General features: G+C 28.4%; 1 protein-coding gene across 1 annotated transcript; it reads left to right on the top strand.

Moving 5' to 3' along the window:
* Positions 1-9,871: 9,871 nt before the first annotated feature.
* LOC100169082 (glycine-rich cell wall structural protein) lies at positions 9,872-15,440 on the top strand. Its single transcript, XM_001945750.5, has 4 exons — positions 9,872-10,058; positions 13,105-13,172; positions 13,627-13,805; positions 13,894-15,440. The coding sequence occupies exons 1-4, from the start codon at positions 10,038-10,040 to the stop codon at positions 15,252-15,254; spliced, it is 1,629 nt and encodes a 542-aa protein (XP_001945785.1). The 5' UTR covers positions 9,872-10,037; the 3' UTR covers positions 15,255-15,440.
* Positions 15,441-17,027: the final 1,587 nt, after the last annotated feature.

Raw genomic sequence — 17,027 nt, 5'->3', positions numbered from 1 at the left:
AAAATACGTTTTTAAACATTTTGTTATTCTCAGTGAGTATTTGTTAATCATATCTTATTATTATGGTCGAAGGGCCCCCAAATTAATTTGGCCCCTGGCCCCGAAAAACCTTGGGACGGCCCTGGACTTGTGACATTTTCAACTGCATTGCCGCGATACGTTTCTAAACGACCGTTCGTGAAATAATAGTGTACATTTAATGCTGGAAAAGTTAAAATGTATATAGGTATACCTAGTGCCACTGGTGAGCTACAGTATTTTGAATTTTCCGTTTTTATGCGTGTAAATGTGTAATAAACACGGAAAATCTAAATATTGCTTGAACGCCCACTATTGTTATATACTCGGTGGTTCATAAAGCATGCTATCCCAATTTTTAACTTAATAATAATAATACATTTATTCAAATTTTGATTTTTGGAATTTTTAAATTTAAAGGCCATTTTTTCAAATTCTTGAATTTTTATGTACTATTTAAGAGTGTCCTGTGGTGATAAAATGTTTCTTAAATGAGAACCCCCCCCCCCTTTTGTTATTGTAAATTATTAAGTGGATAGATTTTTTTGAACATTTTGATGTGCCTAATTCAAAATTTAGTTTTGTTATACTTCGTTATAATTCATTTTTACAAAATGTTGATCTAATTACTACGATTTTAAAATTAACGTTTAAACATTTAAAGTCCCCATATTATTATTATCATATCCCCCTATTATCCTTAGTGCACAAAGTTGAATAACTAATAAACCATTCGTTCGAAATTTAATTCTAATACGCCAACATTTACAAACAAATTATCCACTAAATAATTAAGACATTAATTTAAAAACAAACTATAAAGCCGGAATGCTAGATTCTGCTGCATACCTTCAGTCTCATTGATTTTAATAAATTTAATACAATTTTGTAAGGAGGTATACGAATAAACAATTATAATGTAAAAAGGAAGGTTTTCGCTTGAAAGACCTCTACAGAACACTTCAAAGTAAGTAAAACAAAATTTTGAAAATGTAGTCTTAAAAAGTAAAGCTGATAAAATATTTAAAAGCAGGTAAGTGGAAATCGCTCTGCTGTACAGTAGATTACAAGTGGGTCATTGTATAATGATTGTATTAGATTTGAATTCAATGATATAATATCATTGTATAAGAAAAACGATTCTGAGCGGAGACGGTTTGTCAGTCTGAATATTTTATATTTTGTTATTATTTATTTTATCATGTAAGTTGAATTAATATTAAAATATTATAATTTTTTATTCGTTTCTATGGTGATAAACAAAGCGTTAGAAATTAAAATCCCATTTTTAGCGTTTTTTCGTAATTTTACGATGGTTTTTCCCGTGGCAACCATTGAGAAAATCGAAAAATGACCTCTCTAAAGTACCATCTTGATCCAATTTGCTAAAAGATAAGATATTATATGTTGAAATCGAAACACTCCTTCTGGAAGAAATTTTATAGACAGGATATAAAACGAAAAAAAAAAGAAATAAACACCATTGTAAAAACAATAGCTCCCTCGCTCTGCTCAGAATCTAAAAAATAAACACCATTGTAAAAACAATAGCTTCCTCGCTCCGCTCAGAATCTAAAAAATCCAAAAACAATATTTGAATAGTTGCATTATTGATGAACAAAAAGCGGCTGATATTTTTGATGTATCACGCTGTATATAATAATTATAATTATCGTCATATCACACTGTACCATTCGGCGAGGTGCACCTACTGATTTTTTTTTCACCACGTAATGTAAAACCCAACTGAGAAATTCTCCTGGGAAATCTCAATATTGTTCCCGTCGTTATGATTCAAAAATAGACGACACACGTCTTCTGATGTGCCGATATAATATAATGACGTATTACATTATATTATTATTTCCAATTGGAATAACATACATACATATAATTGTATAATGCCTATTACCTACCTTTAATAATATGATATTATAGAGCTTATTATTACATACGTGCTTAAGAGAAACGTCAATCCCGCCCGGTAATATCATACGTGGGAATCAATTGCTATTATTTGAAGTGAAGAGGGGTGCTTACGACTGATAGTCTATTAAAAAAATTGTTCACTTTTTGTTTATAGGTATAGGTAACCTACCTATTCAAAATCTCAAAAAATTAACAAATTATTTTGTACCTATTAAGACTTTGGCATTTTCAATTTAAATTCCAAGGGTTTAAAAATCTGAATCATTGTCCATCCGAAGTTCTTCCAGCAGTTTAAAAATGTTTTTAATATTTAGCAACGTTGTATACCTATTTTAAGGGTTTCGAGTTCAAATTGTTTGTCTTTTCCGCTAAGATTGTTTTTTTCGTATACATATTACATACCAACAATAATTTATTTAATTTATTAAACTCAAATAGATTAGAGTTATGCAGCAGAAGCAATTACGAAAATCCCCGAAAAACGGAATTTTAATTTCTAACGCTTTGTTTATCACCATAGAAACAAATAAAAAATTATAATAATATAATATTAATTCAACTTACAGGCTATAATAAATAATAACAATATAAAATATCCAGAGTGACAAACCGTCTGCGCTCAGAATCGTTTTTCTTAAACAATTATGATATTATATTATTGAATTCAAGTTTAATACAATCCATTAAACATTGGACCACTTGTAATCTACTATACAGCAGAGCGACATCCACTTACTCGCTTTTTTTACTAAAAAATTCAACTCCATGACGGATATTAGCTACCTATTTTTATTCAAACTGAAACTAGTACAGTATAGTTTGATAAAATTCACACTGAATTAGAATGTTTTTGAAAATAACGATCGTCAATTAATGTTGTATAATATTATAACATCTATACATTGTACATGCGTATATACTCGTAAATATATATAGTTGTGTGTGATTTATATTATGCTAATTTACACGACGGAACGTGTAAAACCAGAAGTTGATAGAGAGCAAAAAAAAACACTTACCTATAATATACGAGGTATTTGCCCGGTTATTTTTGGTTCAAAATATTGTGTTACACTCTAACCTACATATTATACTAGCGACCTTACCTATACCATAATATATGCCGTGTAATATTTTATATTTATTACTTTTTTATCTGATACATATTATTTTAATGAATTAAAATCCTTCAGTAGGTACTAAAGCAGTGTCATTATAATATACAGTCTTTGTTACGATTGAATACATTATTTTGCAGTCATCGCGTAATATTGTGTAGAAATTTGTCCGTAAACATACTTACATGCGTCATTTAAAATACCCAGCTAAGCACGGTACGTGTATAATTTTTTTACTTTGTCTTTTGTATTACGAAGCGTAACAAATAGCCAAGGCCAGATTGGGTATAGTCGAGAAATATTTTTCTACCAGCCCATTTTGGCCAAATTTTAATATTAATAAATTATAATGACCTTATCACAGTTGTTGACAGTATACTATTATATAGCTGTCATAAAAATCGTAATGCGGCATTGCGGACCTTTATTTTTATCCTACCAACCCAAATATTGTTAGCGGTCTTTCTAGATTTTCTCGAATGCTAGATTGGCCTATCAAGTACTGCAGTGGCATCGAACACTTGATGCCAGGATCAGGGAAATTCCTTGCTAGTCACGTAGATACTATAATTTAAAGTTGCTCTGTTTTATTTGGCTATTGGTATTAAAAAATAATAAATTAAGATTAGAGTAAGTAAAATAGGTTCCCTTTTATAATCCATGTGTATTAATATTGTAAAAATAATTTTTACTCTGGTCTCGAAAATGGAAGATTTCTCTACGAACCCTGACATTGATGACCCTGAAACCAGCTTGCCGATATCATCATGTTCTACATCAACATTCACACTAGAACAGACTTCGGATAAAAAATACTAGCTACACAAATGAAATTTGAACTGAGAAATGGATTATAAATGGCTGTCATAATATCCTAAAGGAATATTATATTTCTTTCAATGTAAGTATGTAACTTAGATTTAAAAGGGGGCGTGTCTGCCACAAAAAAAAAACACTAAATTTCAACCTATACCTATATATCGTTTGATTAATTATGTTACATAAAAATTTCCGATTGGTAAGGTACAGGGGCGTACCCAGGAATTTTTCAAAGGGGGGGTCCAAATTTTGTCCACATGTAAAAAGTATAAAAACATGATATCATTGAACAACTAACAAAAGGTGGGTAAGTGAATGTCACTCTGCTGTACAGTAGGTTACAAGTGGGTTACTGTATAATGGATAGTATTAAATTTGAATTCAATGATATAATATCACTGTATAAGAAAAATGATTCTGAGCAGAGACGGTTTGTCAGTCTAGGTATTAGACATACCTATTATAAGTATACTTATCTATAGTATTAAAAAAAAAAATTGACCTATACTAGGTATTAATAATAAATTCCAAATTAATCATATCACAATATCTATCAGGTAACGCGTTATACATCAACAAAAAACCGTGGTACTATCATAGATATATAATACTATAATAGTATACTTTAGAAGTATCAAGTACCCACAAATAATATTATACAATCATTACAATCACAACAAAATAACTAAAATAGTTATTCCAGGTTTTTTAATAAGTAATTTCATCCAAATTTGAACTTAAAATGACTATAAAAATAAACTGTGCTTATGCATTTCTTAGAATTTTCGGTAACAGAATTAAATATTTACGTGGAATCTAGTTTTAAAATTTCAATCCTTAGATATAAAAGTTGAACATTTTATAAATTTTTAACTACAAAATAATTAGTCAATTTTAAATTTGATAAATTTTGTCAACATTTTAACTTGAAATGCTTATAAAAAAAATTGTGTCTATGTATTTTTAATATTTTTCAACTGCTATTGTTACAATGTATCAGGAGCCCTGTATTAATTTTTTACACTTTTTGGCCCAATAGATAAGACTTTATTGATATAAATAGAAAAAAAAACTAAAAAAATTGAAAACATACAATGTGCATAAACAGCTCAAAAATAGTCAAATTATTTTCAAAATTTTACCGTATATATAAAATGCTAATATAAACATTCAGTGAAATTTTCTAGTTTCTACAGTCATTCGTTTTTTAATTACAACAAAATAAGAAAATTGTTACGTAAGAAATCGAGTGAATATCAAATGTTGTAAAAATATGAATTTCAAACGCTCATAAAAATCTAATTTGAATTTCTTATAGACATTTTTTTTTTGATAAAGGTAGATTAACCCATAAGGAATATTGTATTACATTTTAAAATCTTAGTTCTAAAAAGAAAATTTTTACGAATTATAAACTCAAAATAATTAGGTAATTTTCGTGATTTTTCCATATTTTATCAATTTTTGAACTTTAAATGCTAATAAAAAAAAACTGTGACTAAGGATTTTTAATATTTTTCAAATGTCATTGTAACAATATAGTAGGAGCCTTGTATTAAATTTTCAAGTATTTTTACTCAACAAATAAAGTTTTATTGACATTCATAGAAAAAAAAAACGAATTAAATTGGAAACTGAAATTGTCCGTAAACAGCTTAAAACAAATCAAAATATTTTGAAAAATTTTGAAAAATTTATCATGTATAGAAAATAAAAATATAAACAACCAGTGAAAATTTCATGTATCTACAGTCATTCATTTTAATGTTACACCAAAAACCAAAATCAATTTTCTCGAAAACAGATTTTGCGTAAAAATTCCCGTTTTTCCTTAATTTTTCTTTTGTTTTTCACGGCGTTTTTCAGACACAAAAATAAAAATAATAAATAATAAAACACACATCATTGTAAAATCAATACATTCATCGTTCCACTCAGAATCTAAAATATTAACTTAACCTGACAATAAAATTAATTGACTCATATGTTACTGCATATTATGAACACAAATTTAACTCGTTAGGTACGGTTACGTAACTTAGTTAATAGTAACTTAACTTTAACTTTTTAATTCGTTAATGCCCAGCCTTGCCCATAGGTACCTACGTAGCGTTAATTATTTGATTTTCATACTTATTTGTATAGAAAAAAAAAGTCCATTAAAATATAAAACTCTCAAATATCTGAAAAATATGAACATAATTTATACATGTGTTCCAGTTGGTTTACGTATTATCATTATATATTTATATCTATTAGGTAATTGTAGATCTACGTATGGAGATGAGAAATTAAAGCATAATAATTAATGTATAAATATTAATATTAATTAAAACACGGATTTAAATAAATTAAAAAATGTTGCGTGAGCGTTTTAACATAATATTATAATATTATGGCAAATACAACAAGAGAATACCACGAGAGTTCAAAAGTTAATATTTTAATTTAAAAATTTAAATTTTAAAGTTTCATAATGATATCATAAATACGAATCAAATTATTATTCTATCAATATAATATGAAATAGTTATAATCAATATATTTTAATATTGATTCCAGCAATTCTTAAAAATTAACTTGATAAAATGTCTAACGATATTGTGATGAATACGCATTTTACGATACGTACAATTTGAATTTAAAATACCAATTTGTAGATTACTATAAATAAAATTGACAATTCATTGTGAGGAAATTAAATTCTGTTGTTTTCAATTTCCAAGTACACATAGTACATATACACAAATCATTGATGTAGATATGTAGGTTGTAGGTAGTATACTTGTATGTGAAGGTGATGTATTAATTATGTATTGTACTATAATAGGAAATATAGTAGTCAACATTTCACAAAATATAAAACAAAAGATTTATTTTATATACTAGGTACCTACCTACTTGAATCAATAAAATATTTTTTTTTATATAGTTAAATAGTTTTAAAAATTGAATCTGTTGAAAAATGTGTTGAATACATTTATTTTCTTTAGATAGTCTCTAATATCCTCTATAAACAAGGAATTCTTTTGATTTAGATCATAGGAAATTTCATGTAGATTTTTTTTGCTGTATGAATATGTATTGGTTTTTTATTATTATATTATTTTAAATATTTTTGTCAGTTTCAATTCTTACTTTTAAAATTAAATGAATAAATATTGTTAGTACATTATTGTATCAATTCGCTGATTTTTCTAAAAGCACACAATATGTCCGTATAACTGTATAAGGTATTCAATATTGTTGACCAATTATATATAATGGTTAAAACATAATATTTTCTAAGTATTTTCGTGTGCAAAATACACAAAAGCACATAATACAAAGTACTCACGGCATATTTTACTTCCGGGAATGTTTTCACATTGTTCGTGTTCCGACTTGGACGTTCATTGTTTAATTAGAGTAAGGTATTTACACTCTTCCTATTATTTTCAAATATAATACCAACAAGAACATAATATTATTGTGAGATTTCATTCGATTTAATAGCGATTCTTTTGTAAAAATACGTAAAATATAAAACATTAATGAAAAAAAGTACAGATTTCTTAAGATTTATAAATCGTTGATGATAGTTCACAAATATAGGTTGTGTTAAACAATATTATGACGTAATAACAACCTAGCTTTTAAAATATAATAATGGTTTAAAAAAAAAATCAATAAATAATTATTTTAAAATACATACTCATGTAAAAAATCATTTGATAATATTTTAATACGATTAAACACAATTATTGTAATTTACATTCAAATAATAAATCAGTTGGCGTATTAATATTCCTACATAAAACTCATATGTAAATTTACGAAATAAACTTAAGCTGACTAGGTAAAATATGTAATATATAACAGCGTTTTAAATTTAATTTATTCCTTCAAAAACATTATCTACAGCTTACAAGTTAATATTTAATATTAAATCGTACTGTTTTAATAAAAATAAAAGTAAAAGACTCGATTTGAACCATACCGATTTTAATTTATATTTTGGTTACTTAAAAGGTACACGTCAAATAAATCTATAATTATTAAATGATATGGATATCCAATGAGTTTTTTGGACTCTAGGACCTTGGTGCTTTGTTTTTAATATATTTTATTTAAAATAAACTGACTAGTAAGCAAATAATATGTATTTCACTAGGCCTACTATAATACTACACATTATATGATCAAATACAATAGCATAGGGTAACATAAAAAAAAAATAATAATTTACTTACTCCGAAGGTGATTGTACAAACAAATAAATTAAGAAAATGGTTTTATCAAAATCACATTGACCTAAAATGAGTATGTAAGATAATAACTAATAATCTTTCAATTTTCAATTGAATATTCCCACAAACGAAAAATAATTATATGTGTCCTCTATAGTCAATAGCCTATAGTTTTCATAGATTCAGTTTGATCCTTGAATGACATCCAATTTGAACACTTAAATTCTAGCAAAATATGAAAATGTACCATTTAAATATAAAAACCTTACGCGTCGAGGTCTATAATTTATTTTATTTTCAAATACTTTCATTGTTACCAGCTTTTATTTATTTTATCTAACAATATTAAATTCACTTGACATTTCTTGTATCTTATTTAATGATGCGTTTAATTTTAGATTCTGAGAGAAACAATGAATTGATTTTACAATAACGTGTGTGATTTTTTTTATTTCGCCTTTAAGAGCAGTAAAAATGCAAAGATTTTTAATTTTAACTCTGAAGACTTCAAAATGTATTACAATAGATTCCTCATAAATTTTTTAGTGAAAAAAAATTTTGCCACACAATTTTTGCGATTGAATTCAAATTTCGACGAAATTGGATACCTCACAGTATATTAAGGATTTCTCCACAAATTATTTTTGTAATTTTGAAAATTTAAATTATATCATTCAAAAATAGGTTTAATCATAGAAACTTGAAACATTTCACTATTACTCATATTAACTCAAGTTCTCTGATTTTCATTTTACTTTTACTTTAACAATTTAAATAAGTATTATACTAAGATAAGATGTAAGTTTTCTAGTTTTACAGTATACTGTATATGAAAATTAATAACTTAAGATTCTTCAATGTTTTTTTTTTTATTTTCAACATGTACAATCTAATAAATCATGTGCACTTTAATACCATTTTAAGTTTTATGTGGAGATAATTTCGCTTTTGCTTTTAGAAATATTTTGTTATACTTTTACATTTATTTGTAAAAAAAAAATATTAATACATGGGAGTGTTTCTTAAACCATAGTTTTTCTCAAAGTCACTCGGAATAGTGATATTAAACTATTATAGTTCATATTATTTTATACCCATATTTTATTTTTACCTATATATTAACATTTTGTTAAGAAAATACCATCGGATTTGTGGTTCATCCATCAATCATCATTAACAAAAACTGTTACTCAGAATCTTTAATTAGGACGTGTACTATATTGAGTACTATTTTAAACAGTAGTATATACAATTCACGTGTAATCAGTTAAAAATTAGGTTGAGTGGACTCAAAAAAGGGAAAAAAGCAACGTTATTTTCTAAATTAAAACTTATATATTATATATAATTAACCATATTATGTACTTAAGTAGTAGAATAACATATTATTTATTTTGAGAACGTTGACGATTCGAACATAGGACAACAATAATAATATGTAAGCGCATATTCACTAAAGTCTATATGGTAAAAAATGTTTGCAAATTTTTAATAATATTATTGTACGTATAATTTTAGGTAGGTATAATTATTGGAGAAAATGTTGTCCATAACCTCTATCCGCCCACCCCATAGCCGTATATTATTACATTATTTTTTAGCTACAGCGGTGATATCTATTCCTACCTTTACCTACACCGATTCGCCTTCTTATCGAACGACGCTGCATCTGATCTACAACAATTACCCAGCACCGGGAGCCCCACCTCAGACACTCGACTTTATGGTTGGCGACTTTCGGATATAAAACGCCGGACTCCAGTTGGGTTCACTCACATGTTCGCCGGTGATTTTGATAACCACAAGTACCCAATATCTGTTGTACGTTTCGGTGTAGACTTTATTGCCATATACGGGAGTATAGCAAATAATATCTGTTGAAACGTTCCTGTCCTCTGCAGACAATAATATTATTGTATTCAACATGGGCTCTTTATCAATTACAGTAAGTAAACAACACAATATTATATTATGACCCTTTTTTTAATTATAACACAGTGCGAAATTTAAAAAACTACAATAATATTGTTATTCTTTAATATTTTCTCTATACATTTTCTATATTATTATTTTTCTCGGAATACGTCCAAAGAATATGCTATTATTATGAAATATTTATAATTTATGCCTAGCGTTATTTACAATTTTCATTGCAATAAGCTTAATTATTTTTCAACATTTAAAGCAATTTATAATTTACTAGAAATATTATTATTTATCATAATTTTAAAATATTTTTTAAAGTATAATTTAAGTTTTTCAATCATATCGTTAAGTAGTGTATAAAATGATATTATTACTTATAATTATTCAATTATCTTTGAAACCATTCTCTGTTGTTGTTTTTTTTTGTTTATTACTTAATTTTTAATAAGCTACCTATATTTATATCAAAATAAGTTGAGTTTGCTTTGAAAGTATCATCAACATTTTAATAGAATAGGTTGTAAACAATATTAAGTGATAAAATTTATATTTTAATTAAATATTAATCTTGTAAAAACATATAATAAATAATAATCACGTTTGTTGTCAATTATTAAACACACCATTTTAATTATACCTACTAATCTATTTTGAAATTAAATATTATTAATTATCTTATAATCTAGAAAAATAATAAATATAACATTTTAAATTTTCCTGAAAATTTCTCAAATAATAAAATTGGTTCTTTAATACAGTTTAAGAAAATACTATGAATTAAAATAAAATACAATCTATGCATTAGGATCAATGTACACATTTCAATAAATACAGCTGACAAGCGTGGGTGTTCAAATTTTTACTTTATACAAGTTGTTCATTAAATAAATACTTTAAGAGTTCAAATTACCATGATGTTTGAGTTGTATGTTGTGTCCAATAAAACTGTTAATTTTTACAGTGATAATTTAACCATCATTATTATCATATTTTCAATATTGCTAGTTATATACATAGCATAAAAATATTTATAAATTTATAAAATAAAATATATATATATATGTAAAATGGAGTTAAGTATTTATGTACTATACACTTATATTTTAGAATCTATTTGAAAACGTTACGACAAAACTAATGATCCGATTTCGACCTACTTTGGATTACATTTACAAAAATCTTATTATCTAATCAATCATTGACTGAGATTTCTTAATCTCAACAATGTCAAAATAAGTTTAACATTTACGATCTACAATAATTCTCGTTTTTTTTTTTAAATTTAAATAACAATGTAATAAATTATTTTATTGTTTCTACCACAGTCCTACATACACACGAGGGATAAGTTAAATTAGTTGGTATTTGCGTAGTTAATGTGAGTTATACAAACATAATATTTTTTCTTGGGTATAATATTATAATGTATGTAAGCTCTAATATTAATTTAAAATGTCAATAGTTTACTTTTTCTACGTACTTATACTCCCTTTTAAAAGTAAGATTTCCTTAAACTGTACGACATTATCGATTCCAAGCAATAAATTGTCTATAATATAAACATTTACTATGTGATCTTAACAAATGGAAATAATAACGGTTTTTTAAGAACTAAAATAATTCATATTAATTTTAATTAAAAAAATATTTGTTCAATCTTAGTATTTCTTACCAATTTCTAAAAATACTTAGATACGACACATTAGTTATTTATGAAGTATATTACTTTGTTTTATTTTGTAATTAATCAAACACACATAAGTACTTATTATATAAGTAACTTGCGACATGCATTAGATTATTTAAACTAACAAAATTAAATTAAAAATGAGACTTTTACCCCGATAAAAGTCTGAATATTTTAACAATAATATAGCCAACTTGTTCTGGATTCGTCTCGCTTCATTAAAATTTTAAGATAGTGACGATAACTCGACACGCTTCGATGTTTACGGTAAGGATTTAGTCTCGCGGGAATTGGTTTTTGGTATATATCACTTGGCTAGATGTGTCGAGCGTGTGTTGTAGTATTCAATCCAAAAACAATTAACAATTGTCACATTCTATAAACGATTCAGAGCGAAACACAGTGTGTTATGGTTTTTGACAATAAAATTAGTAGGCAATTTAATCATTTTCGAAAGAATTTTATCGTTGCCATAGATCAATATATTCTGATACCAACGTGAAACATATATTGTAGCAGACTTAAAACCATCCAAACAAGCAATTTCTTGTAATCATTATATAAAGTTATTAAGCTAATATAAATTAACTTCATTTGCCCACTAAAAATTCAACTTTTATATCCATCCAACCCATTGAATGACTAATTTTACTTTTACAACATAGCAATTAAATAAAAAATTATCTCCGTGTACCTATGTCACGCGTATGGACATGATGCGTGTTCGGCGTTCAAAAAAATAGAAAAAAACATTGTGTATATTGATACATTCAATAATCGCATCTGGCAAATCATGACTAACATTCCAAGCATTCATATATCATAATAATATCATTATCTTCGATCACGATAATATAATATGGTACTTCCTGACACGCGTAATAATTACCTATCCACCCCCGCCAGGGAAAGTGATGATGCATCACGCATGGATCCGAGCTACCCGAGTCTGATGGTCCCCCGTATTTTTTTTTATTATTAACATTATTATTATTATTATTGTACAGAACTATCGGCCCACGGGTTATTCCAAATTATTAATTGTAAAATGGCACATAAAATTATTATCATCAGAATAATCACTTTCACTCAGCAGCGACCTGCCCGAATGCTGGAAACCTTTCACCGGTCGCACGCGATGACCCGGCCGAAGTGACCGACGGGTGATAAAATGTACTCTTCCTAAAAACTAGTTCTTCTTCTTGTACCGACAAATTAGAAAAAAAAATACTCTCTCACGCCTACGACATACGCATCGTCGTGCTATTATGTAACCGTCTTCTCGTGTTCGGATCACCGACTCATATCTGCATGCACATAATATAATATAAATAATAAATTATAATATAACTTTACAATATTTACACGTATTTTTCAGGTTTTCTGCCTCCTGGCAATCGCCTGCACATTCGACACCACATGTGCAACATTCGGCAAAAAAGAACAGTGAGTATAATATTATAGTCTATTTACCCTCTATATAGTATGTATTGCATTATATAGGTACAGTTTTAAATTAAAAATGCTATGCCCGATTGCAAAAACAATCACTAAACATTTTATGAATTAATAGTGAGCAAAAATGGTCCCTTAATATCCCTTAATAATCCCCATAATTTATTGGTTCATGATTCGTCCATTACATTTTAGTGAACCATCGAATTATTCAATTTTTTATGCAACCCGGCATTAATTCATTATACTTATTCTAAATCATATACCTAAAAAAAACTACAGATATTATGTGTATTTAATTTAATTTACATTGAAATTTCCAATGGTATATGTATTTTATAATTCATATCTTCATTTCATCATTTCAATGAGATATTTTGAATACATTTTTTTTATGTAACTTCAAAGTACAATGTTAATTATAATATACAAACCAAATTTGTAGTGTACACATTCGTGTTCATGTGCCAACCATCGTGAAGGAAGTCTACGTAAAAAAACCAGTTCACCATCACGAACACCATGATGATCATTATTCTGGTCACAGCGACCATGGCAGTTCATCTGGTGGTTACGGAGGATCCTCCAGTAGTTATGGTATTGGTGGAGATGATTCGTATAGTGGTAAGATCATAATAAAATGAATTTAAACTTAAAAAATAATCTCGTTCATCATATTTATTGGCGCAATAAATTTATATAATTATTTCAGGTCATGGAACTTCTGGTATTTATGATTCTGGATCAAGTGGGCATGGCGGTAGTAGCTATGACGATAGTTCATCAAGCAGTTATAGTAGTGGACCGTCTTCGTCCGATGAATATAGTTCCAGCGATCATGGATCAGGTGGATATGGCGGATCATCTGGTGGTTACAGCGGTTCATCAGGATTCGGTGGATCTTCCGGTGGATATGGTGGTTCGTCAGGAGGATATGGTGGATCTTCCGGTGGCCATGGTGACTTATCAGGAGGATTCGGAGGATCTTCCGGTGGATATAGTGGTTCGTCGGGAGGATATGGTGGATCTTCTGGTAGTCATGGTGGCTTATCAGGAGGATTCGGTGGATCTTCCGGTGGATATGGTGGTTCATCAGGAGGATATGGAGGATCTTCTGGTAGTCATGGTGGCTTATCAGGAGGATTCGGTGGATCTTCCGGTGGATATGGTGGTTCATCAGGAGGATATGGTGGATCTTCCAGTAGTCATGGTGGCTTATCAGGAGGATTCGGCGGATCTTCCGGTGGATATGGTAGTTCATCGGGAGGATATGGTGGATCTTCTGGTGGCCACGGTGGTTCGTCAGGAGGTTACAGTGGTAGTTCCTTAGGAAGCTATGGAAGCTCTTCAGGAAAATATGGTGGTTCTTCAAGTGGAATTTTATTCAGTGGATATTCTGCTAGTAATCACAAAGGATCATCTGGTGGATACGGAGGAAGCTCTTTAGGAGGACATGGTGGAAGCTCATCAGGAGGATATGGTGGAAGTTCATTTGGAGGACATGGAGGAAGCTCATCTGGAGGATATGGTGGAAGTTCATTTGGAGGACACGGAGGAAGCTCATCTGGAGGATATGGGGGAAGTTCGTTTGGAGGACACGGAGGAAGCTCATCTGGAGGATATGGTGGAAGTTCAGGGGGTGGATATGGCGGTAGTTCATTTGGAGGACATGGAGGTAGCTCATCTGGTGGATATGGTGGAAGTTCATTTGGAGGACACGGAGGAAGCTCATCTGGAGGATATGGTGGAAGTTCAGAAGGTGGATATGGTGGTAGTTCATTTGGAGGACATGGAGGTAGTTCATCTGGTGGATATGGTGGAAGTTCATTTGGAGGACACGGAGGAAGCTCATCTGGAGGATATGGTGGAAGTTCAGGAGGTGGATATGGTGGTAGTTCATTAGGTGGACACGGTGGAAGTTCTTCTGGAGGATATGGAGGAAGTTCGGGAGGTTTTGGAGGCTACTCGGGTGGTAGTGATCATGGTTCCAGCTCTGGTGGAGATACCTATTCAGCTCCAGGACTGGATAGCTATGGACCAGCAGGAGAGAGTTTTCCTTATACTAAAAAATGAGCCACTATGAAATTCCAAAACAAATACGTTAATTTTTAACATGAATTTAATTTTTTTTTATTGTTACATACGTTATTGCTATTGATTTGTATCTAATATGGAAACAATTGTGAAATGTTTCCATTTTCTAAGACTGACTTATCTGTTTTTATTAATAATTATAAAAATAAACACATTTTATTAGAATGCGTTGTACTGTTATTTGTTTTATTTATAGTATAAATGTATAATTTGTATAAAAAGCAGTAACAATTAAATATATTTTTTGAATTAGTGGTCTTACCACTGAGGTCTATCCAGGAAAAAAATAATTGTAATAATAAATAGTATTTTGTGTTAACTGTAGGTTGCATTACTACAAAGGTGTTTAGCCTACATGAATTTATTAACTATAGGTATATTGTATAAATATAATACTATATACATATATACGAGAAAAGTACTGGTTAGAATGTTAGACACAAATATAATATTAAAATGTATACAATCATTGCTTGTTATAATTTTTAATTTATTTATTCTCCAAAGAAATTATATAACCTTCCATAATTGTTTTAGCTTTTGTTAATTCAAACATTATAAACTATAATATAACATTGATCTGAAATAATATTATAAACATTTTAAAACCTAAGCTTACGAATATATTATTTTTTTCTTATGGTACATTTTCCCATTTTAAATAATTTTTATATAAACCGTTAGCCGACATTATAAATTATAATAATGCTATATAAAGATAATATTATGATACCTAATTAATTTGAATGACTATGTGACCTTTTTTTAACTTAAAATGGTGATCAAGGTGCTTCATTAGGTACATATTATAACCAATTTATTGAATATAATAATTTATTTGTTTTATGTTTTGTTATTATATATTATTAGCATAACAATATTATAATATATAGCTTATTTGTATAGTAACTCTAGGTACGTCAATTTATCGATTAACCAAAATCATATTACGGTAATTTAAATGAATTTTGTATTTGTCCTTCAATTATAGTGTGACTTATAATACTACTGGTAATATTTACCATTATTTCCGTGCAGTTTTTGAATGCCTACGCATAATATTAGTATACTGAATAGTGAATGAATTAAATTCAAGAGCGAATATAGTAACTGTAATAAAACAGTAACACTGTAACAGGTGACTTAAAGTCTAGGCTAAAGCAAGAGTATACTAATTTATTATTTATTTTTAATAATTTTGATTTTCTTCAACATTTTAGATTCTGAGTGGAACGATGAATGTATTGATTTTACAATGATGTGTGTTTTTTTTTTTATTTTTTTTTTTATTTTTGTGTCTGTCATCACCTTTTAGGACAGTAAAACTGCTTCGATTTTCTTCAACAGTAACTTTTATGATTGGAAAGTGAATATCGTTGGTGCATTGGGAGGTCAAAATTTAAATTTCCCAGTAGTTTTCAAAAGCGCCGGGAAAAACAAAAGAAAAATTAAGGAAAAACGGGAATTTTTACGCAAAATCGATTTTTCACAAAATTGAATTTGGTTTTTGGTGTAACTTTAAAAAAAATGACCGTAGATACATGAAATTTTGACTGAATGTTTATCTTAGCATTTTCTATACACCATAACATTTTCAAAATATTTTGATTTATTTTGAGCTCTTTACGGACATTTTCATTTTCCATTTTTTTTTTAGTTTTTTTTCTAAAAATATCAATAAAATTTTATTTGTTGGATAAAAAAGCTTGAAAATTTAATAGAAGGCTCCTAGTATATTGTTTCAAAGGCAGA

Source organism: Acyrthosiphon pisum, chromosome A2 (assembly GCF_005508785.2).
Source record: "Acyrthosiphon pisum isolate AL4f chromosome A2, pea_aphid_22Mar2018_4r6ur, whole genome shotgun sequence".
Lineage (NCBI taxonomy): Eukaryota > Metazoa > Arthropoda > Insecta > Hemiptera > Aphididae > Acyrthosiphon > Acyrthosiphon pisum.
Note: the sequence above shows the minus strand (reverse complement) of the source record. Positions and strands in the feature narration are given on the sequence as shown.

What these genes read in the sequence shown, in the direction of transcription:
- LOC100169082 (XM_001945750.5), top strand. Translation starts at nt 10,038, where the DNA reads ATGGGCTCTTTATCAATTACA. An exon ending in ACATTCGGCAAAAAAGAACA is followed by an intron (nt 13,173 to 13,626) that starts GTGAGTATAATA and finishes CCAAATTTGTAG; the next exon opens with TGTACACATTCGTGTTCATG. An exon ending in TGGAGATGATTCGTATAGTG is followed by an intron (nt 13,806 to 13,893) that starts GTAAGATCATAA and finishes TAATTATTTCAG; the next exon opens with GTCATGGAACTTCTGGTATT.